Here is a 24272-nt window from a genome sequence, read left to right as displayed (position 1 = left end):
ATGAGTCAAGTCATCATCATTTATATACCGCTTTTAACAATGTAGATTGTTTCAAAGCGTAATAAACGGATAATTTAAGGTAACAGATTGTTTTGGCTTTATAGCGGTTCTTGAATAAAGATATTTTCCAGCTTAAGTTAGTTTTAATTGATTCACTTCCGTCGCAACAATCGTTAGTTATTAGATTAGAGACCGCTAAGACGACATCGTTCTCTCTACACAGACTTCAAACGCGAACCTGTGAGAAACGCTGACGTTGCTCACGTGTGACCCGTGTCCGACAGCTCATCAGAATTTTCAGCCCGAGTCCGACTGGAGCCTGTTTTTTCTCATTAAACAGCCTGCCCTATGTTGCAGCCATTAAAATAGGTCAGTTTTGTTTTCAATGGCAAAGTAGTTATGTTTCTTTTCAAGTTATTAAGTTAATTTAGACAAATGTTGACAATCAAACGAAAAACAACAAGACAGCCTCCTAACATGGCTAAGAATAGTCTCTTACAGAGCATCATGGAGAAAAAGCACAGCATCCACAGTGGAAGGTTTTAATCCAGTCCTCCTTTCTTCTATAACTCTTCCAGTTGCGCTGAAGACACGCTCGCTACTACTGCTAACACTAAACACAGAGCGAGCCAATCTAATGTGAATCGTGGGTCGCGCCACCGCGCACATTATAAAATGTCGTTCTATGTTTGTTTTTCCATTTTCAACTTCTCATATATATATTTTTTTAAATTAATGTCTAAAATATAAAAAGAAGGATAAGCCTAAAACAGGTCCGAGGCCCGGCCCGCGTGTGAACTATGACGTGAAAATTGTCCCAAAGCCCGGCCCTAGGGGTGTAAATAAGTCGGGGCCCGTCGGTCTCGGGCTGAAATACAAGGCTTTAGTGGAGACCATACTCCAAGACTATACGCATTGAAATGAAAACTGTTCTCTCCCTGGTGCGCAGAATGCCAATCCTGTTATCTGTTGGTACAGTACTTGATTATCTGCAAGAACATTTCGAAACCGAACCGAGACGTCAAAACCGTGGGACGTACCGAATTGCCAGTTTTGTGTATCGTTACACCCCTAGAACTTATCCAACTCTGAGAACCAGATGTGTGATATAATAGGGCTTCCCTAATTCCTATTATTAATAAAAACTATAATAGTAAAGACACTAACATAATGCTGCTATAAACCCAACTGCCCCATCACCCTCAGAAAACAACAGCCAGGCATTTGAAAGTGGTTTTCTGCAGTGAGCACAACAGAGACCCTCAGAGACACGCTGTCAGCCTCCTTACCATAACTACTGTGATGGAAGTCACTGAGACGGAGCAAAGAAAAAAGCGTGAACTTATTGGGAATCTCCATCTGTCTCTCATCTTCTCTTTCTTCACATTTTCTCGTTTAAGGTTCGTCAAAAACAGGTGCACTGAGTATGTAGAGTGTAAGTGTGTTAGACAATTAATGTAAAAAATGTGTGTGCTTTCCCTTTAAAGGGCACTTGAGTGGTTACTATGGTGATGGGTGATGAGTTTTCAGCTGATTCCTGAAGGAGGAGAGTTTGTAGTGAAGCGTGATGAATCTGAAATAAAATCCAATGCTTACAGCAATCTTCAACTAAAAGAGGTCAAATAGACCTGCATTGGTGACCGTGATTTTTCCAAGTAGGACTTAGCCGTGCTCCTTACACACTATTCATGTCAAACAAACATAGTCCAAATCTTAAGCCTCGACTACCCTTAAAATCAGAGCGAAATGACCAATTACAAAATATGTTTATGATTGCTTGGTAAAAAAAAATATTATTGGACCAATATTTGGTAAAATAAAAGTCACAGTCATGTAATACTCTAGCTATACATACTATTTAATTAATTTGACATGGATATATGTGCTAAAGTTTAATTTTAAGACCTTTGACTGCTTAATTTAACATGATTATTAATTCCTTTGCCATATAACTAACAGTATACAATGGCTAGTAATTGTCACCCTTGTAAAATCGAATGTGCACTTGTGTAGTTCAAATATGAATATAGGCTAGGCTATATTCTTTAAAAAAAAAGTTTTCCATATAATACAATATAAAATGAGAAAAAGGCCACTTAAGTACACTTAAAGAGTACACTTTCATGGCTATGTACACCAATACACTTCATAAATGTGCATTTTGTAAAATGTGAAATTAAATGTTTTATTTTAAAGTACATTTATAATCAACATTTTAATATTTTTCTGTCGTGCTTCAAAGAAGTACAATTAGTTTGATGTGTTGACTAACATACTAAGTAAACATACATACTAAGTAACATATAAATGAGCACATGTAAAGTACTCGATTATAGTTTTAACTGTAGTGTGTAAATCAATATTACATTTAAATGTAATATATTTTAAATATATACTGAATTGCAACATCATTACAAATCTGCAATTACTAATAATAAATACATGAAAGTATATTTTAGTGTACCATTAATGCTAGTCAGTGCCAGTACATTCAGCAGTAGACTTTAACCATATTTCAAAGACAATAGAAGCAGGCCTAATTATTAAATGACATATAACAATGTACTTAAGCCCTACTTAAGTGGGTCGATGAAGCACTCACAATAACAGACCAGAGTGCAATTCATTCAAGAACTTGTGCAAGTTTACTGCAACAGTGGTGCAACATACATATATGTATGCATACAACATACATATATATATATATATATATATATATATATACACACGGACCATTGGCTATATATATATATATATAATATATATATATATATAGCCAATGGTCTGTGTGTGTGTGGCATCTGAGGCTGAGATAAGTTAAATGGACATTTAACAGCCTCTGAGATATGGATACATTTCATTTTTACATGAAATTATGCTGACTGTGCAAACATACTTTTTTCAAAAGTGGATTTTGTAAATAAAATGTGAAATTTAATTCAGCTTATAATGTTTTATTTGAATTTTTTGAAATCTCACAAAATATTTTAAAGATCCCATCCCACAAAACAAATCTAATTTACACTGGTTAAGGATTGCATGTGTGTGAATATTGTTGCACTATTCTTAAGTCAAGATTTTAAAGTTAAGGATTCAATTTCCATACAATAATTTTTACAAATATTTTCTGTTAAAGTAAAATAAACCGAATGTAATTTAGCTTTGAGCTGTGCTTCTGGATGTAGAGTCTTGATAAATAACAGCAACTTTTCGTTTCACTCTGTCACAAATGTGACCTTTCTTCAAGTAAAAATAGCTGCTTGTTGAGATTATTTTGAGGGTTTTTTATGTCACCTTCAGCTGGAGTGTGTGTGTGTGTGTGTGTGTGTCATGGGATGGTGTCCTACAGGAGCAGAATAATTATCCGAACAGCACACTCATGAACACTCCTGCAGGTGTGAACAGAGCACCTCCTGACAGACACAGATGGGGAACTGCGAGAGAGGGACAGAGCACTTCAAATACTTTATACAAGAAAATGACAGGAGAGACGAGGCAATCACTTGTGTCATTGAGATAAAGAAAAAAATGCAGGAAAGGTGACTGTGAAAAAGCAAGTGAAGGAAAGCTGCTTTTCTACAAAAGTACAATCAACCAGGGGTTTTTAAACTGGGTTCTGGGACCCCCATGGGCCCACAAGAGGGTGCTAGAGCTAATAATTAAATATTTTTAAATAATATGTTTATATATTTTGTTTATATTATTGTTTTATTTTGTTATATTATGTTTATTTGGATGTCTTACACTTTCACCACCAAATATGGTATTATTATAAAAAAAATTTTTTTTACTATTTTATTATGTTATTGCTGTAGCATTTGTATATGATCAAGATGCTCGATTGTGCTTTAGGCGTCGTATAATTCTCCCCTTTCCATTTGTTCACACTAAATCACTAGCACGACTCCAAAAAGTCTGCAGATAATGGTCGCTAGAAGATCGTTATCACCTTAGCTGTCCTTGTGGATCCTGACCAGGAGATGCTCCACTACTCTCTCTCAAACTTCAAATGCATTCCAGAGGCGAGGGAGACAACTACACCATCACCAGCCATGTTGTCCAGAAACTACTACAAACTAATGAATGCTTTAGTGACTGATAGCTACAGCTATTGTAAAAGGAGTGTTCTGTGATCGCTTTCTATATAGTCTATAATTCAATCACAGTTTAATTATAGATTATCTTCATCCTACTAAGATAAATAATGTGAAGTTGACCTGATTTACTGATACAGGCAAAGAACATCTGACTGTACATTAATCATTACTATATCAGAAATCACTGTTACAGAAATACAGTAACTTACATGTTGTCGCATTACTGTCGAGTCCATATCGTAAGTGTCTGTTTGCAAAGGCTGCACCGAAACTGCGACTGATTTAACAAAGAATCCACAGTGGAAAATGTACTGGACACAAATAATTATACTCAATGGAGAAATTCACATTGATGAAAAAATAATAGCATTAGCATTAGGATCCTTTGGAAGTAGAGTTGTACAATACATCAATATGTATCGATGTATCGATCAATCGTCTAACGATGCAATGCATCGATATCACAAGTAAAATATCCGTTACCTATTTTGACACTCTCCACATCCTGTAACATCCGTCTAAGCATTTCCGCCAAAGCTCGCATTTTCGCTTACTCCTGCCGGAGTGTCTTTGTAACGTTAAAGGAGAACTCCGGTCAATTTTAACATTGAGCTCAATTTTTAGTAAATTTGGAGTGCTGTCAATACAGAGAACAACGACAAAAATCGGTGTTGCCTACACCGTGTTATCCTATTTTTTAAATTTGCACCCTATTGACTTGAATGGGGCAAATTTTAAACCTGCTTTTATTTCTCTTATCATTCTTGTTGTGTCATACAAGTGCCCAGCCATGTTGAGTGATTCCTTCAGAGTGAACACAGTGAATCTGACTGCAGTAGATGTGAAAGATATGAATAAAAATTATGTTATTTCAGCCAGCGCAAATACCTGTACACACACTTTTGTTCAATTTCAATGAACTTGATGAACCAGTGATATCTTCTTCTGGCCGTAAAAGGAAAATAAAAGCTGAAACTTTTTCCCGGAACCTTGCTAAAGCAGGACGTTACAGAGGTGAGGGAAAATCTCCCTGTATTGCGTTTAATCCATAGACAGTAATTTATAAGTTATAAGGTTTAACGTTAATCATAACAATAAAGTTTGTCAGGCGTCTATGTCAGGAGAAGATTTAACGTTACGTTACAAAGATTAACCGAGTGCTTTATTATATACGTTATCATAGCAATTACTTGGTTTTGTTTAACTCTAAAACATGAAATGTGGAGATATCTGCTTTTGCTAAAAAATATTCTTTTTTAATATATGAAAAAAACATACTTTGAATGAACTTTCATTTTGTAAGTAACCTGTATTTTTTGAGTTACTTAATCAAAACAACCCAGCTGCAGTTTGATTGATAGTTACTGTTTTTGCAAATGAACTATTCATATTTTTTAATAAATAAATTTCCAAAATGGGAGAGGGTATGCAATTTACAAAGAGTTTAATTAAACGTTTGTGTATTTTGGTTGCATTTTTAAGTTAATAAAATGGTAACTGGTTGTGTAAACTTGGTAACAGTTACGTAATATTTAAATATCGATAAATCAATCGGCAAATATCAGCTGTTTTTGGACTAACAATGAAGTTTTCAGTTCGGAAAATTACAGGATATCAGAGTGCAGAATGAATGGGGGTCTATGGAGCTATACCCCTCAAAATCCACTTTTCTCAGGATATAATTTGTCTAGTAGCCAAATCTGAATGTTGTATTCGAAAGGAGATGCAAAGAAATTACACATTGCTGGGTGTTAGATTTTTTTAGAGTCGCTTATTTGCTTTAAAAAAGTCATATTTGCTTTAAAAAGTCTAAAATGACGTCATACACATCGTACGACCAGCATACTGCTTTACGGCAATCCTTCAGTCACTTTGGTGCTTTCGCGCTCTGCACTTTCTTTTCTCTCGAGGCATCGACAACCATAGATATAGGCCTTTTCTCAATACCAAGTACGCAAACTTCGGACTTGCGTCATTGGTAGTTCAGACTTGCCAAAATCTCTGTTCCCTTTGTTCTTTGATTAACTTTACTGACAGAAAGCTTTATTTGGCTATGTCCCTTTAAGAGCAGCTGCTGCTGACAGAGATCTCACACGCGTCGCGCGCCTCATTCTCTCACAACTCTTCTTTAAGTTCATTTAAAACTATTTAACTAATTTAAGAGTGCTCAGTCTGCTCTTATGAGGATACTCGACACATTTTTTTTGCAGAATTGCGTGTTAGTTCGGTCAACTTAAAGCAGTAAGAGAACTCGATTCTGGCGCTCAATTTGTCTTTGCGTGAATGGTTTAAAAGCATTTGCAAAAATAAAAGCGCATCATATAATGTAACGCCAGCCAAAGGATGACAGAAAAAAACAGATGCTGTGTTAATTACGTGAAATATTTACCACGGAGTCTTCTCCTCCCATTTCTACCAGTGATCGCTTTATTCGATTTCCAACGTCGATCTGCGCGCGCACGTCAACAGCGCTAAGTTACTGAATTGTAGGTTACCAGGTTGAGCTCACAAATGGGTTGACATGTTTATGATGTGTTGATTGAGCGAGTAGGGTGGGTTTCAGACAAGATCTGGCAACTGGGCAACCTTGGAATAGGTCTAATATTGATGTGATTATTCATATAACGACGTTTGGGAATACAAATTACGGGAGTTTCATGGGAGAAATGACAAAACGGGAGGGGGGCGGGAGATGGGTGTGAAATACGGGAGACTCCCGGGGAAAACGGGAGTGTTGACAGGTATGCATAGAGACCCTCTTATATACTGTCTATGATAGAGATACATGTCTATGGACTAGATGGGCACTGAGAAATACGGCCGCCATCTTTAACCGGTCGTACGTACTCCTAGTTTCGTTGCGTAGCAACAGTTAAAGGGCATATTGCAGGTTTTTTTTTTTTTCAGAATTAATATATAACCTTGTATTAAAATACCACATGAAGAGTAAATGCATGATTAAAAATTGTTTTGCCAGACATAAGGGCACAAATTTACAATATGCCCTTTAAGATGCCAGAGCACTGTGGAGCATTTTCCTGTTCTTATCGGCGGACCATCGCAAATAGGACCCTGGATTACTTTTCACAAGTAAGTTTTAACATTACCGTACTATTGGTTGTATTTTGTGAATAGAATATTACCAGATAATTGAGAAGGAGCAATGATCTTTGATATTACTGTACTGAAATCGTAGCCAGCTAACGTTAGGCTAACGTTATGTTTACTGCACCAGCCGGTGTTCACCCGGCATGGAAAGGTGGGATAAAGTAATGTTAATAATTACAACAGCTTCTCGCATACATGCCAACCCTCCCGATTTTTCCGGGAGACTCCGGAATTTCAAAGCCCTTCCCGAAAATCTCCCGGACCGACCTTTCTCCCGAATTTCTCCCGATTTCCACCTGGACAACAATATTGCTACACCATCCGTCACTGGGCGCCGTTTCAGACCGAACAATAATAAAGGTTACACACCTAGAAGTCAAGCGCGGCAATCAGAACGGAAAAAGAAGCAGTCTATGCGCTGTCAGAGCCTATGGTCAGAGCCAGAGCTGCTCTGGTCAGAGCCATATGGTCAGAGCCGAGCCTCCGCTGCGCGCGCCTCTGCTGACTGCGCGCGCGCCTCCCCACGAGGCATTTATACTTCGCGCTCGCCGGTGTAACGTTACTATTCTTTGAAAAGACAGGGTGCGACTCGGTGTAATTGTCCTCTAAACCATCAGGAATCAGCGGTGAGAAGAAGTCAGGTACACTCGTGAATGTTTATTTTAGTACACTTTAGTAGGCTACACCAAAACCACACTACAAAAGAATCGCGCAAAGCAGTAAAACAGATTATTCCTTGTGACATTAGAAAAAAAAATAAAAATGAGAATGTAATCTACAACTAAATTAACGTTATCTTACATAATTTCTATGTTTTTATTTAGTTTTGTCAACCTTTTTATAAAACATGGCCATTTTTTTTATTTCAAGGGCTTATGTCTGCTATTGTAGGCTCATTTAGTTAATGTAAGCAACTAACATTGCTTACACCCCCCCCCCCCAACTAACATTGCTCAATCCCCCCCCACACGTTAACGTTACTCCCCCCCCCCCCACGTTAACGTTATTAACGTGTGTAACGTTAATAACGTTACACACATGACGGCGATGCGCAAATCGAGTGTGTGTGTGTGTGTGTGAGAGAGAGAGAGAGAGAGAGTGTGTGTGTGTGTGTGTGTCACAAATCATTATAAATGGTTTCTTCAACTTATTAAAATATCTTACTTTACTGCAACTAGGCCTATCTGTTTGTGCTTCTTTATCTTATTTATAGTGTGTGATTAATAAAATACCTTACATCACATATTTTGATGTTGGACGTCTGGTCACTTTATATCTTATATCAGAATATTATATTACTGTTAAGCCTACTATGAATATTAAAATACGCTGAACCATGTGTCCTGTATCATAGCTACATGAATGACCTTTGCAGCAAAAAAAAAAAACGCGTGAAAATCAGTTCGGTATTCAGTGAGGTATGATTAATTAAATGCACTGACAGCTCATTGCACCTGCCATACAGATTACACTGAGTGGAGGGTGACCGGTCTAAGATGGCGACCCACGGCTCGACCGCGCTGTAGGCAGTAGCGGTCGATAGGGCGTCTATCTAAATCTAAATTAAGATGTCTATGTCGACAACACAGTTGACACAGGTAAATACACGTGCTAGAATAATTTTTGCTAGAAGATATTCTGGTCCCGCTTCGGATGCTACAATGCCATCAAGCGGTATCTCTGATCGTAATCAGTCCTTCACTGACCAATCAGCGTTTATTAGCAGAATGCTAGCGTGTTATGGGGAACAACAACTCAACCTGTAAGAAATCGAAAAGGACATAAGTACTCGTTCATTCAACTTTCGACCTATAACCCATGTTGAACTTGCAAAACCTACAATCAAATCTGAGATTTCTCAACGGCAATCGGGTGAAAGAGACAAATTTAGCCTTCTAGCTCCATAGACTCCCATTCATTTTAAACTCGGGCGATCGCCCCAGTGGAACTCTGGTGGAACTACAACCAAAATTCGATACAATATGACTTAGGGAGTGGCCAGGCTCTCCGTAGATGGGCTCTGAGGATATTCATAGTATGATAACCTCTTATCAACAGCTCAGGGAAATTTTTATTTCTCAGTTCATGACCCCTTTAAGAGTTCCCTACTCAAAAACATCTTTGCTCATTCCCTTGTGAGACAGACACTTTTTGACTTTCCGGCAACTTTTACAAGTTACTTATAACCTCATTTAAATTTCCCACAGACCAACAGATATCCGGAAGAATTCAACAAACGCCTAACAAAATATACATTCTACACACATCCGGACTCTTGTTCAGCACCATAGCTCTCTTGATACACCACAAAGACTTGCTTTCCGGGTCACAGATGAGCCAGCAAAACGCGCACCAACAATTTGTCCTCTTTTGAACTGATATGTAGGCTACCCCATTATGTTTTTATATATTTTATATACATTTGTGCTATTGCTCTGCTAATTAAACCTTCACACTCTGCTCTTACTGATGGAATGCATTTATGTGTATATATATATATATATACCGTACATTAAATAATAATTAATTACTACATTTACAATTAAATTTTTATAAAGTATACTATTTATTTATAAAAAATATAAAAGGTCCCTTCGCACGTGGATCATTGTATTTGGGGGTTCACATAATCAATTTGGAATATTTAAAATTTTAAATCCCTTGCCATAAACACTATTAATTACATGACACTTATGGTTTAAAAACACTGAATGCTCTCGGCAGGTGCTAAAAATTCAGAATAATACATTTAATAGGCTAATTATTATTTATTGTCCTACAGTATCTAGGGCTGAGCGAATATGGGTAGAACTCTTTCCTGCCCTAGTACTTCAGAAATCCTTTTAAAGGTATACATGTGAATTAAACGTGGCAAAATAGCCTTCATCACAGTATGCTAATGCCTATCCAGTGCAAGGGATTTCCTCAAAATGCTGATTGAGGACTGTTGGGACACTCCAGGCACAGGTTGTTCTGTCTGGAGAGATGGAGTCGTTTTCACCTCAATGACACATCTGTACCATTTGCTTCACAGGACATATGCTTTCAACTACATACTGTTTATTTACTAGTGTGTTCTAATATGTGTTACGGAACAGAGACTCACAACAAGATTGGTAAATTGTGGGTAAATGAGAATGTGGAGATAATGACAGTTCTTTCCATTGCAGATGGTTGAGGAGGCCGCGGATGACAAGGAGGTAAATGGCGGAAGCACACACCGATGCTGGAAGAGAGGCGAGTAGTGGCTGCACAAAGGGGAAGACAAAGGAGACCAGGAAGATGATGGGAGACTAATTGATGTAGCATAAACTTCATAGGAGGTAGTGCAGACGGAAAGGTGAGTCCTTAATCATGACCAAGACCAGACAAAGTGCCAGAGTGAGGTGTGTGCTTATGTGTCTGTGATGATGAGCAGATGAAGGGCAGGTGCGGGTGATTAATACTCAGGTGACAGCGATCTTTGTGATTGGGAGGTGATGGAGCCTGGCTGATCCCTGAAAATTATTAATGGGCAAATGAAGCTTTGGTGAAGCACTGAACCACAGAATAATTGTTTTGAAAATAGGTTCATTACTTGAAGCTTCAGTAACAGCGACCTCGCCTGGTGAAGTGCCAAGTCTGCATCTAAATTATCCCGACTAAGGCCATGTCCACACGGACACGGGTATTTTTATAACCGGATTCTACCGTCAGCGGCGCACAATCTGACGTCAAACACAGCGGATAACGGCGCACACTTTGACGTCGCAAGGCAAAAACTCCGGTTTTACTGTCTACACGACAACACTGCAACCGGCGTTTCTGAAAATCCTCACCCTGGCAGGGGTTTTCAAAAATGTTCGGTTTCAGTGACCTGATACTGCGTTTCCGTGTGGATGAACGGGCGAACCGCGTAAAAAAGTCACGGTTATAAAAATACCCGTGTTCGTGTGGACAAGGCCTAAGAAGAAGAAATAAAGTACACACACACACACACACACACACACACACACACACACACACACACACACACACACACACACAGTGCACATGTATATTAAGAATGGGATATCAATCTTTATACCAATAAAGATTGATGAATTTGTGTATTGAGTATTGGGGAGAGAGTGCTTGCCAAACGCAATGTTGTGCATTAAAGTTGTTATGCTTTGAGCGCTACAATTCAGTTGCAGTGGCAGCACGTGACTGGTTCACATGTGTGACGCTGCGAACCACTCAGGTGATTCATTCAGAGAATGAAGCAGTTGCTGCTTCGGACGTCATGTGTTACGTGATTTTTCCATACCAAAGCAACCTTCGGAGCAGTGGTTCAAATGGAATTGTATTTAATGGTTTGAAGCACGTATCGAAGCTTAAGTGTCCGACTGCCATCACTACTGACAATATGTAACTATGTCATGTTTGGTCTCATCTGACAGCTTATAAACTGAACTGAACTGAACGGTGGTGAACTTAATAGAGATATTAAAGTTTCCTAATGTACAATCTAGGTACTATTGCTAAAACATGCATTGAGGAGAATATATAATGTTCTTCTCCCCCTCTTGATCACCACCCATTTGCCTTATCTTTTGGTTTCCTCAGGGTTGGTTTACCACTCATGTTTAACAATCCTTTGCTCAGGGTATAAGAAGGAAAGGTAACTGTTGACCTTGGAGAAAGGCTTTGACCCCGCCACTCCCGCACACCAGTGCGTAACTCACACTATGAGAGAGGCTTTTACGGCCTCTTCTGCACAACAGTGGAACATTTCTATACAGTATGTTGTTCCATTCTACTGTATATTTAAACATGTAACTTAAATAACTTTGCCTGCTTTAAAGGCTTTGAGAATATTTCCTTTTATCACTGATGATGTTGAAGCTAAAGTGATTATAACTATTATCTAAACGTTCAGGTTAAATTGTACATTTTCCTATCAGAGCTTTACCTTTAAAGAATAAGAGGTTAAAAAATAACAACAACTTTAATGGAGTCAGATTAATTATATTGGAGTCAGATAAATATCTGAATTATGCACATCATCCTTCAACTGCCTTTTGTTCCGATTATCGGTTCAAAATAGCAGCGTAAGCTTCCAGCCTTACACCTACAAAAAACTAAATGAAAGAATCCTCCTCTAAATCAATAATGTAGCATTTGATTTTCGAAGGTTTACATGACTCGACAGATCTTCTCTCATTCTCTCTTATCTCCTTTCCCTCGTTCTCTTTTTTTTTAGTAATGTCCAGGACAATTTGTCCAGACATTAAACAATGCTAAAAGAATGAATCCTTCTCTTCATCAATAATGAATCCTTCTCTTCATCAATAAAGCGTTTGATTCTCCACATGAGCAGGGAGACGAGGGTTCGCAGGACTCGACGGCTCCTCTTGTCCTTTCTCCTCTACAGTACAACAAAAATATGTCTAGACCTTCAGAAAAGACAGCATATTCAAAGCAATACAAACAAAAACAAGACAGTGAGGATGAACTTATTTGTTGTACAGTATATCATACTCTTTTAATGACTTTCTATGTCAGATCTCATTTTCTTAACTGGACATTTGTGAACTAATATTGTAATGGAGATAACACATCAATTTACACCATAAAACCAGACTTTTTTTTTCAGAATTGTGAGATAAAAACTGTAAACTCGTAATTGCAGGAAAATTTTTCCTTTTTACACTTTTTATTCCTTGCCAGAAACAAGATTCCATAGTATTGTAATAAGCGCTAGCCTATACAAATAAATTTGACTTGACTTGCTTATGGCAATGCTTCAAGAAAAGCCCATGTTATATTTGTTGACACACGCCAGCCTCACACTGATCCATAGCGTGTGTGTACACAGTCAATGAGTGATGGTTCTCTTGTGACCGGGTAGTCACGGTGACATTGAGAGGGTCTCTCTCAGCCTGCATGCATGCTGTGCCGTCTGTTCTGCTGGCATGTTGCCGTGCCAACAGGGGGCAGAGGATGAGAACGCTTCATCTTCTGAACACAGGACAGTGTGTGTGTGTGTGTGTGTGTGTGTGAGATGAGGAGACAGTACAGCGGGAGGGAGACGGCCAAATGTGTTTTCCATTGAGTCATAATAAGCGTGAGTTTTTTTTTCCAGTCCTGCCGTGACTTGGCCTTCACTTGTTTCCAAAGTCAGCGCTATGATTCACTTTCTGTCCTATTTTTGTGTTGAAATCACGGTGCGTACAGTAGTGTGTGCGAGTCAGTGTTATTTTAGCGTCATTGAGATACTATTATAGTTTCATTAATATGTTGGATTAGTTTTTATTTGCATATTTGACGTTTTCATTTTATTTTAGTCAGTTTTTTATTTTGTTGTACTTTTGTTGAGATTGGCATGGAGTACTTTCCATAAGATCATCTCTCAATGCAAATCAAACCAGCTGTTAGGCTAACTGAAATAAAACCATGCCAATCTCCAGGTATGGTGAAGGGTATGTGATGATGTGGGGCTATTTTAATTCCAAAGGCCAAGGGAACTTTATCAGGATGCAGAGTATCCTGGATCCATGAAGTAACTGGCCTTTAAAAATAAAAATCTGCCTGCCTCTATGGGAATTTAACATAGGGGTGTCCAAACTTATGCACCCTGTATTTTAAGGAAGAACATTTATTTATTTACGATACATTATTCATTCACAAAGAAAATTGGTGTCCTTAAAGGTTGGATTTTTCCTATTTTTTTAAATTAAGGCATTAAGTTCAATTTCCAAAAAATGATTTTTTATTCCTCTTTTTAGTCAACTTTAGCATGGGTGTCTAAACTTATGCATAGCACTGTATGTATTATGTTTATTTACAGTGTATATTTTTTGCTAGATTCATTTATTATTATTTTTATTAACATGAATGTGGTTAAGTTTTAATAAAGAAAACAACATTCTGAACAAAAACAAAATTTTTCTCAGTAATGCTATACATGCAGTTTTGATTTATTTATATGCTATGGAATGTTTGATGGACAGCATCCCCTACCTTATAAAAATGAAAACACTGATTTGTCGATGGCAGGAAAAGAGTTAAATGTGTCTACATGGATTTTAGGATTTTTATTTATTTTTGTTTAGTTATTTTTTTTTATACATCAAGTAAAAGTAAATTAAAATAATAAATGTTTTCTTAGCAACTAGTAGAAATAAAATATCTATTTCAGTTAACGTTGATTCTATTTCAATTAACAGAATTTGTTTTATAGTTTTATTTTTAGTTTACTATAATAACCACTGTACGTTAGTTTTACTTTAGTATCAACAACTCACCGCATCGCCATCCTGTCCAGCGGTGCCATTCATGGGTGGAGTCACGTCCACCTCGACGCTGGAGCTGTTTGGCAGATTTTTATCTATAACACAAACAGGAAATGTACTAACTAGACAAATAAATAAAATAAATGACACATGCAAAAAAGTCCCCAAATAAAATAATTTTAAGGCTAAGATACTTTAGTCTTTAGCCGCTGTTCTTTCACCTTACACTACAAACACTGTCTTTAAAACATTTAGTCAAATTTGAACTTGATTCCTCCATTCTGTTTTTATATATAAGTCAGACTTATGTATATATAAGTCAGATTTGGTAAGGCGCGTTGCGTATAGAAGATTAATTTACCAGGCCTGGATATTACAATTTTGAACATCCCCAATACCGTATATTTCCATAACCGATCAAACTCTCACATTCTGTAGCTTTAGCCTACATAATATTTTATATAGTTATTTAAGATACTTCAAAGATTAGCACTGTGTAGCCAATGTATGTGTCTAAAATATTTTGTCATATTGGCTAGATAAAAAAAACGGGGAAAAAAAAAAGATGGAGAAAGTGCAGTAGATCGATTTGAAAGGGTTAAAGATGTTCTGAACAGACTGTGGTCACATCAAAGAAGCTGCGTGCTCTCAACTGCCCTGCTTTTGATGCTAATATGCTAATATGGAACGGTTAGCATAATTTTGCACTTGAAATGAAGTGTATTCAACACACAAATTATATTATGGGATTTAAATATATTATGAATCTTTATTTCTATAAAGTCCGCAAGCAGTTGTTATCTTAAGAAGCTAATTTGAAATTGGTTTAAAAAAGCTGGGTCTTGTTCACTTGAGCAATGGATGTAACATGCAATGGCAAATTTAACAGAGCTAGGCTCAGTACATAATTTACCAGGAATACCAGTCTTGAATTTATTAATGCATGTTATTTTTTCCAACTGTACCACTTACCAGCAACTCCATTTGAGTCTTCCACTTGGCATTTCTTTTTGGCAATTTTGTGAAGGATGGACGCCTTCTCACGAAATTTTCCTGAAAAATAGTCCAGAAAGAGAGTGAGTGATTTGGAATAACAAATTTCCCAGCTAAGTGAGCATTAATTTTCATTTTCATTTCATTTCACTCACTGGATATGAAACAAACTGTATGCCATTTCTAAAAAAAAGTTGGTGAAATAGGGTCCTGGATGCTGATTAGCCATATTCAGCCATGTTAAAATACCTTATATAGTAACATTCAACAGGACACATCTGTTAACCTTTTGTGTATCCTTTGTGAAAAATAAGTGCACTTAAATGAATATGTTTCTTAACACACCCAAGTATACTTTTAAAATGTAATAATAAATGTTTTACATTTTGTTATTCATTATGTTTTAATAATCTTTTGTCATGCTTTAAAAAAGTATACTGTACTTGACTAACATACTTAAGTGTTATTCAATATTACATTTAAAGTTAATATATTTTAAATACACTGAATTGCAACGTAATCATTACAAATGTGGAAGTTCAAATATATAAAATATGGCATACAAGTTTGAATAGAAATTACATTAAATTGCATTATATTCGGTAGTAGACTTTAACCATATTTCATAATTATGAAAATACATATAAAGATGCACTTTAATCCTACTTAAGTGGGTCAAAAATGCACTCTTAAGTTCAGCTATTTGAAATTAGTATAAATTTAAACTATAATACATTTGATCAATTCAATTCATCTCAAGTGTCTGAGAACATTACATTCAGTTCACACTTTTTAGGTGTGCCGTACTTCTTTTTCACAAAGGATATCACTGTGCAGCACCCACAGAGACCAAATGGTTTAGTTGCATATTGCCAAATTATTTAGTTAAAGAATATAATTTTAATGATAAATTGTGTTATTAATATTTTTATATTTATTAATTTGCGATATTTTCTTATTTTTATGTTGTGACAGTATATGGGGAATATAGTGACTCCAGTACATGTCATGCACAGTAACTCCTTTCAACAGTTCACTATTTAGCACAGCCTCTTGTAACTTGAAAAAAGGTCAAAATACAATTTGACCTTTAATGTAACCTTCAAACCAAAAGAACATTAAACACATCTGCTTATACTGTAGGCAAAGTCTATAACGCAGTGTGGATAGAGCAGTACCAGAATCATGAAGAAAACATCAATACAGTTGCACAGCCTTTTCAGGATCCATCAATGTGGAAGTAAAAACTCAGGCGATCCTACACAGACAGTAGCAGTGCTTTCCTGTCCAATTCTTTACATGAATTAAACTGCTGTGGTTAAGCTGGTGTTGAAGCATATGTGTGGACATAATGTGTGAAGGGTTGGTTTACTAATGGAAAACATCCTGATCACTAAATGTCTTTGACCTTCCTGAGGATTCATTGGCTCTGATTGGCTGATAGAGAGACTATGCTGTCTGGCTCGATCAAAAGGCAGTGTTGTGACCCCAATCAACATGCACATGTATGTTACGTGACCTACATATCACTAACACGGATTGGAGTGGTTTTAGAATTTTAGGGCTTTGCTTAAGTCTGTTAGAACTATGTTTAACTAGGCTATGTAGGTTTGTTTGTGGTGTAGTAGTTTGTAATGTAGGCAGGAGGTGGGCAAGGTTTTCTAAAGTATTGTTTGTGTTCTGTAGTCAGCATGGTCTCCAGTTTCTCTAAACAATGGAGGTTAATTGGGTTTCTCAAAATCATGGCAAGTATTACCTTGTGAAAAAGAATTACGCTTTAGCACACATAAAAACTATGCATTACAGAAATAATATACTTTGAAAGAATAATAATTGTGGGCAAACTGAAAGTAATGTTTTGGGGAATTTAACTGCATGTTCATTGAAATTAAATTCAAATGTTTTATCAAATTAAATTTTTATTAAATGCAATTAGTTTCATGACTTAAGTATGACTTAAGTACATTTTTATGACATTTCATAATTACTTCTCTTGTCTTTGAAATATCGTTAAAATGTACTGCTGAAATAAACTTTAATGCAAAATGGTATATCATGTATAAATACATTTGTAGTTACACGTTTGTAACGATGAAGTTTTTTTTTACTTTAAATGTAATATCAAATAACACACTACTGTTAAAATTATAGTTAGGTCCTTTACATGTTCTTTAGTATGTTAGTAAATACATTAAAATAAGTGTACTTCTTTAAAGCATGACAAAATATAATTAAAACAATGATTTAAAATGTACTTTAAATTAAAACCTTTCATTTGACATTACATAGTGAACTTTATAATTGTACTTAGGGTCTATGATTATGATTTGAAAAATGTTCCTTTAGTTAGTGTGTGATGTTGCTGTTTGAGCATAAACAATATCTGCAAAGTTACAACGCTCAAACTTCAATGCAAAGGGAGATATTTTATTTAACAGAAATCGCCTTTTAAGGACTATAACAAAAGGCTGGTAGGGACTTCAACAAGCTTCTTCCCGGGTTGTTGTCATCACCAACTAAAAAATTGACATAAATCCTGCCCCCGGAAACACGCAACAAATGGGGCCATGTTAGGCTGCTTTAGAGAAGAGGAAGAGTTGTTGTCGCTGTTTTTTACACCCCGGAAAAAGTTTGTCCTAAGACTGACAAACTTAGAGATAGGGTTCGATACAGATATGGAACCGGTACCCAAGTAACTGGTATGTAACGGACCGAATCAAAACGCAGATTTCGCTGTCTCATTTCGGTGCCACTTAAATGCTTCAGCTCGTCAACTGTCGGTTGAAATATTTGCCCTCTGGTTCTCTGAAACGGACATAAGAAGCATCATCACCACATCTGATCGCTAGTTAACCATTCGACGTGTGCGATCGATCACACTGGTGTTATTTGAACGTTCAGATCGTGTGATCATCAACTTCTAAATTCACATCTGCATTCGTGCGTTGGCTTGCGCTGAGCCAGAGAGAGACGCGCTCAGCGCTTTCATATATCACAACTATTCAGTGTTTTCAACCACATAAAGTTTATTTCAGGTTTCAGACATGTAAACACTCATAAGTACTAGCAAAACAATACATTTATAGTTTTTAAAATACACAAGCAGGCAATCAATCAAAGTTCCTTTTGTTCCGCGTCATGTTTAGTGTGAAAAGTCGATGTCACTACAACAGACCGGCGTACATCTAATCTTGATGAGCGCTGTTACGTCCTTGTGTTGCGTGTGCATGTTTTTCTTTGTTTCTCTCCCCACTTTTCTTGTTTACTTTCACGTTCTTCGATACCTGTAATTGGTCCAGTAGTTTGTCAATCTTCATCAGCCGCTGACGTCATCCATGCTATCTATCGCCAATGGGAAAAGACCTCCTCAGATAAAAGAGCACGCCAGAACTCTCTCTTGACACGCTGCTTTTTGTCGATGTCTGTTATTTTCCCACATTATTCAGCTGTTTATTGTTGTAAACCCTTTTGTTTGTGTTGCTTGACTTGAGTGTATGTTTAAAGCCATTCTTGTATTCGTTTCTTCCCCTTTATAAGTAACATAGTTTGCACAGTGTTCATACTGTATGTTACTAGGCCTGGAAGAGGCGGACAGGTAAGAATGTCACGTGACATACACTGCAACACATAGGCCTAGGGTTTTGATTCGTGTTAACATTAGGTTACGGGCGAGTGCCACCCCATGTACTTTTGGTTTTGGAGTCGTCAGTGAAGATCACTTAGGACGCTCATGGACGCTGAAGACTTTTTTCTTTTCTTTCTTAATTTTCTTAGGTTTAGAGGTTATTTAAAAGTCTAGACTTTGTTTGGTTTTGTTATTTTCTTTTCTTTGGCGCCGCCCGCATCCCATCTTCCTCCTTGTAGTATTGTTAATCCTACAAAATAATGTAGCCTAAATAACCACTGTACATATTCTCTGCGGGTGTTTTTTCTTCACTCTTACCTATATAATCTTTTTGTACTGAATAAATGTATCAGCTTATTGCACGGTATTCCTATGGACTTGTGGTTCTTTGTACAGCACATCACTCGTATGCATTTCTTTTTAAATGTCAATTTTAAATGTTAGACCCCTGTACCCCTAGACTATCTCGGGGGTCGTAACAATTGGGGGCTCGTCCAGGATTAAAAACACCCATCCCAAGACATTGAAAAGAATATTGTTTGTGCTGGTGTCAAAGCTACTTGTGCTAGACGCCGTTTTGCAGGGTAATGCGTGGTATTGTGCTGACTTGGGGTTACCTCGGAACGTTAGTAAACATGGTCTAGTTTGATTTACAGTCGTTTATTGATCATCCATCCATTGAGCAGTTTGATAGTTGCAGAAAAGATGATTAACTGAAGATTGCAGACCACTATAACATTTCTGTGGTGAGGCAAGCTCTTAAGAAAAATATTAAGAGCGTTATATTAGAAAGGTTGGTTGAGTTAAATATTTTTCCGATGCCTGGCGTTAAAGCTGGAGAGACTGGGCCACCTGGTGCTTGCGCACAGGCTTCTAGTGATGGGATGTCGGATGAAGAACAAGAGGTTGACGCAAAGGCCGATACCAATGCCGTCTTGCTGCCTTTTGATCCGTATTCCCCTGCTTCTATTGGATCTGGGGACGGACGCTTGAAAGTCCGCCTGGCCCGCTTACAGTATGAGGCACAGGAAAGGGCTCAGGCACGTCAGGCTGAGTTGGACCAGAAGCTCGAAATGCGCAAGCTTGAGGTTGAAACCGAGAAGGAGGTGAAGCTGCGACAGCTTAAGCTAGAGGCACTGAAAGTGCCCCCTGGATTGGCTGTGCGGCCCACCCGTGCTGAGGCTTTCGTGGCGGCTCCGATGGTAGATCCATCCTCAACCTTCGATGTTAGCAAGCATATTGCTTTAGTGCCTCCATTTAGGGAAACAAAGGTAGATAAGTATTTTAGCGCATTCGAGCGTATCGCATCTTTCCTCCGTTGGCCTAAAGATCTGTGGTCCCTTTTACTTCAGTGTTTCTGATTGGCAAGGCTCAGGAGGTTTGTTCGCTGTTTGACGCTGTCCTTAGAAGAAAGCTTAAAATATGACACGGGTAAATCTGCCATTCTCCGTGCCTATGAGCTGGTACCTGAAGCATACCGACAACGGTTTAGAAATCACAAAAAGCTCCCCTGTCAGACTTTTGTTGAGTTTGCTCGAGAAAAAGATAATCTTTTCGATAAATGGTGTAACGCGAGTAAGCTGACTGATTTTTATTCGTTAAGAGAATTAATTTTGCTGGAAGAATTTAAAGATTGTTTGCCAGAACATGATGTTGTATACTTGAACAAACAGAAAGTAAATTATTTGTCGCAAGCAGCTGTGTTTTCAGATGAATTTGTGCTTAGACACAAAACGGTGTTCAGCTCAGCACGTTCTACAGAGAGCAATTCTACAGTTCAGTCTGTTCAGACTCAGCCTTCTCGTGTGAAGTCTACTTCTCCGAGACCTAAAGAGGTAGGGAATGTATTTACTGTCATAAGCAAGGGCATGTAATCACAGACTGTCTCACGCTGAAGCGTAAACACCAGCAACAGTCGTCTAAAAGTGTGGGGTTTGTTAATTCGGTTCTTGAGAATACTGATATTTTGTCTGGTGTGGGCTGTGTTGATTCTAGCTATAGTCCATTCTTGCTTAAGGGATTTGTTTCGTTGACCGGTAAAACTGAAGATCAGCATGAGATTCAGATGTTGCGCGATACCGGCGCCGCTGGCTCATCATTGGCTCATTTATGGTCGAAAATGCTTTACCTTTGTCTGAACAGTCATTTTAGGGCTCTAGTATTTCAGTTCAGGGTATTGAAATGGGTTTTGTAAAGGCACTGTTACATCGAGTACATTGAAAGAGTGACCTAGTAACCGGCTTTGTGCCGGTCGGTGTTCGCCCCTCTCTCCCCAGTAAAGGTGTTTCCTTTATTCTTGGGAATGATCTGGCTGGCGGTAAAGTGATGCCTGTGTTTTGAGGTTATTGATCAGCCTAACTTTGTCTCTTGTGATGAGCTAACTGTGAGCTACCCTGATGCTTTCCCTGCGTGCGTTCTGACGTGAGCTCACTCAAAGAAAGTGGATAATGTTGCTGACTTATCAGAGTCGTTTATAGCCCCTGTATTTGCTGAAAATGTGTTCCCACAACCACTTGAAAATATCAAAATATCAGCCCTCCTAAAGGACACATACAATTTAGAAATTTTGAGGTTAGACAGAAATACTTTGAATTTGCCTATGTCTCGTAAACAGATTATTGCTGCGCAAAAAGAGGTTGAGTCTTTGGTCAAATGCTTTACTTCAGTTGTCTCTCCAGACAAAATCAGTGAGGAGAAAGTGATTTATTTTGTGGAGGATGATTTGTTGATGCGCAAATGGTGTCCAAATACTGAAAAAGATGGTGATTAGAATGTTGTGTACCAGACCGTTATTCCCTCTTGTTACCGTCAGCACGTATTACTGTTTAGTGCACGATCAAGTGTTGTCAGGTCATCTAGCTATTACAAAGACATATAATAGGATTCTTAAACATGTCTTTTGGCCTGGGTTAAAGAGGGATGTTGTGAAATTTTGTCGCACCTGTCATATTTGCCAGTGCATGGAGAAACCTAATCAAGTAATTCCCCCGGCTCCGCTCTGTCCTATTCCGGTGATTGGAGAACCTTTCGAACATGTAATTATCGATTGTGTCGGCCCATTACTTAAAACAAAACCGGGTAACCAGTTCCTGTTAACGATAATGTGTACGGCCACCCGGTTTCCGGAGGCAATGCCACAGTTGTAAACACGACGGCATTCTTCTTCCATGAGGGGTTTCGCGTCACGGCATTTAAGGTCATGCGTTCTAAAATAACGCTCACCTTGTGCAGGACATGCAAAAAGTCAGGAGAGGTGCTGTATTTTGCCAGAGAAGGCAAAAATGTGGTAATTTTTCTGCAAAATAATTGCTGAAATTTAAAGCTGGTTTGTATTAAACAAAGAATACAGACTACTTAGCTGTTATTAATACTGTAACTGTGTTGTAGTGTTATTTAGTGTTAAATTATTGTAGTTGGGTTAGGTGGCTTAGGTTTTATTGTGAATTTGTTATGTAAATGTGTTGTGTTTTTTTATTTCGGCTACTTATTTAAATATATTTAAGTATCCTGTAAAAAAATTATGTATTGTACAATTAATTTAAAAAAAAAATGTCATAAAAAAAAGCGTTCTTTAATGTCATTCACCATCGTTTTGAGGCTCTTACATTATTATTATAATTTTTTTTAAGTATCGGTTCAGGCACCGTTTGGGCACCGGTACCGTTTTAAAAGTATCGATTTGGCACCGGTATCAAAAAAACAAACAAATGATACCCAACCCTACTTAGAGAGGTTAAAATGTGTATTTCACTGTTCCTGAACATTCTATCCTCAATGTTTTTCTGTTTTTCACATTTTATGGAGAACAGCAGACAGACAGAGTACAATGAATGCAGGCTATACGCACAAAATATTCTCCTGAAAAATGTAGCCATTTCCATTTTGTCGGGACAATTTGTTGTTTATGACAACTTGTAAGTATGTCTTATCATTTGTAGTTGTGTTTTTTATTAACAGTTCCAATTATAAGCTTTATGTAGTTGCTATAGCTATGATGTGAACAAAGGGCAAAGCTTTGCCTCCGCTAGCCTGCTAGCTAACATTACATTATTGAAGTAGTGTTTACTTTAGCTTTTATAAGCTCTTGCTTTTGGAAGGCTGTTCACCGCCCCTTAGGAAAATGATCCATGATTTTGTGATCGATTACTGTTTGTATTATGATAGCTTTCTGACAAATATGATTAAAGCATGAAAATCAAGCATGAAAACATATTCTAGTACAACCCAAAAACAAAATCAATACTTCGTAAAAGTAGGACCCCTTTAAGGAACATTTAAATAACATGTTATGTAGCCATAAACTACATAAAAATGTAGCTTACTCTCTTTAGGTACACTTAATTGGCCTTTTATTTATTTAATAATATATTATCTTCATTAATAATATATATACACCCCAAAAACAAAATCAAGACTTAGTAAAAGGGCATAATAGGATCCCTTTAAGAAACATAGTAATGAAAATGTACTCCCTTTAAGTACACTTAAGTGGCCTTTTATTAATTTAAAATAAATTATCTGCATTAATAATATATCGTTGTTCGGTTACTCTGTCTGAATACAAGCAGAGTATGTAGAGTTACTCTAAATAGAGTCAGATTAAATATTGAATCATGTACCTTCCCAGGCTGAATATTACATCAAAGTCTGTTTAGTGCGGAGGAGGGAACTAAAATTAGAACTTTGTAACTCTGTGTAACACACACACGCGCGCACGCACTGTGATTTGTCATTCTGTTGCCTTAGATGTTATGGATCCTCAAAGAGACTTAAGCAATTCAGCCATAACAGATGTCTAAGAGCTGACATTATTGCATTAGTGAGACATTAGAGAGAGAGAGAGCGAGAGAGAGAGAGAGAGAGAGAGGGGAGGGGGGTCCTGTTATTATTGCATTATCCCTGCGCTGCTGGTATTGCATAACTCTAGTTATAGAATGACTCACTCCTCTTCGTCTCAACACTGTGACGTACGTTTCTTAGCATCTATTTCTGTGCGTGTCTGAATGCAGCCAGGCACGTTATCTGACTCTCATGGATTGCCGAGCAGTTACAGACAGTGACGAGTAATGCTGCTCTCTTATCGGAAAACTTTGTGTACATTCGACCAACTATTCTGATAGTTGCATTTTTAAAAAACCCCAAATTAAACAAACGTAGTTTTCTTGCATTGACGTATTTATTGAAACAGGATGT

At 37.5% G+C, this 24272-nt stretch overlaps 1 protein-coding gene across 4 annotated transcripts in view; it reads right to left on the bottom strand.

Annotated features, from left to right (window-relative positions):
- The window catches only part of LOC306994415 (solute carrier family 24 member 2), a 97327-nt gene that overhangs the window by 10692 nt on the left and 62363 nt on the right, over window positions 1-24272 (bottom strand). For all 4 annotated transcript variants that reach the window (XM_079604900.1, XM_079604902.1, XM_079604901.1 and 1 more), the window contains 2 exons: window positions 15434-15514; window positions 14474-14556 (listed from right to left, as the gene is read on the bottom strand). In XM_079604900.1, coding sequence (XP_079461026.1) covers window positions 14474-14556; window positions 15434-15514 — 164 coding nt within the window. The remainder of the gene's footprint in view (window positions 1-14473; window positions 14557-15433; window positions 15515-24272) is intronic.

This window comes from Phoxinus phoxinus (assembly GCF_949152265.1).
Source record: "Phoxinus phoxinus genome assembly, chromosome: 2".
In the NCBI taxonomy this organism is placed as follows: Eukaryota; Metazoa; Chordata; class Actinopteri; order Cypriniformes; family Leuciscidae; genus Phoxinus; species Phoxinus phoxinus.
Note: the sequence above shows the minus strand (reverse complement) of the source record. Positions and strands in the feature narration are given on the sequence as shown.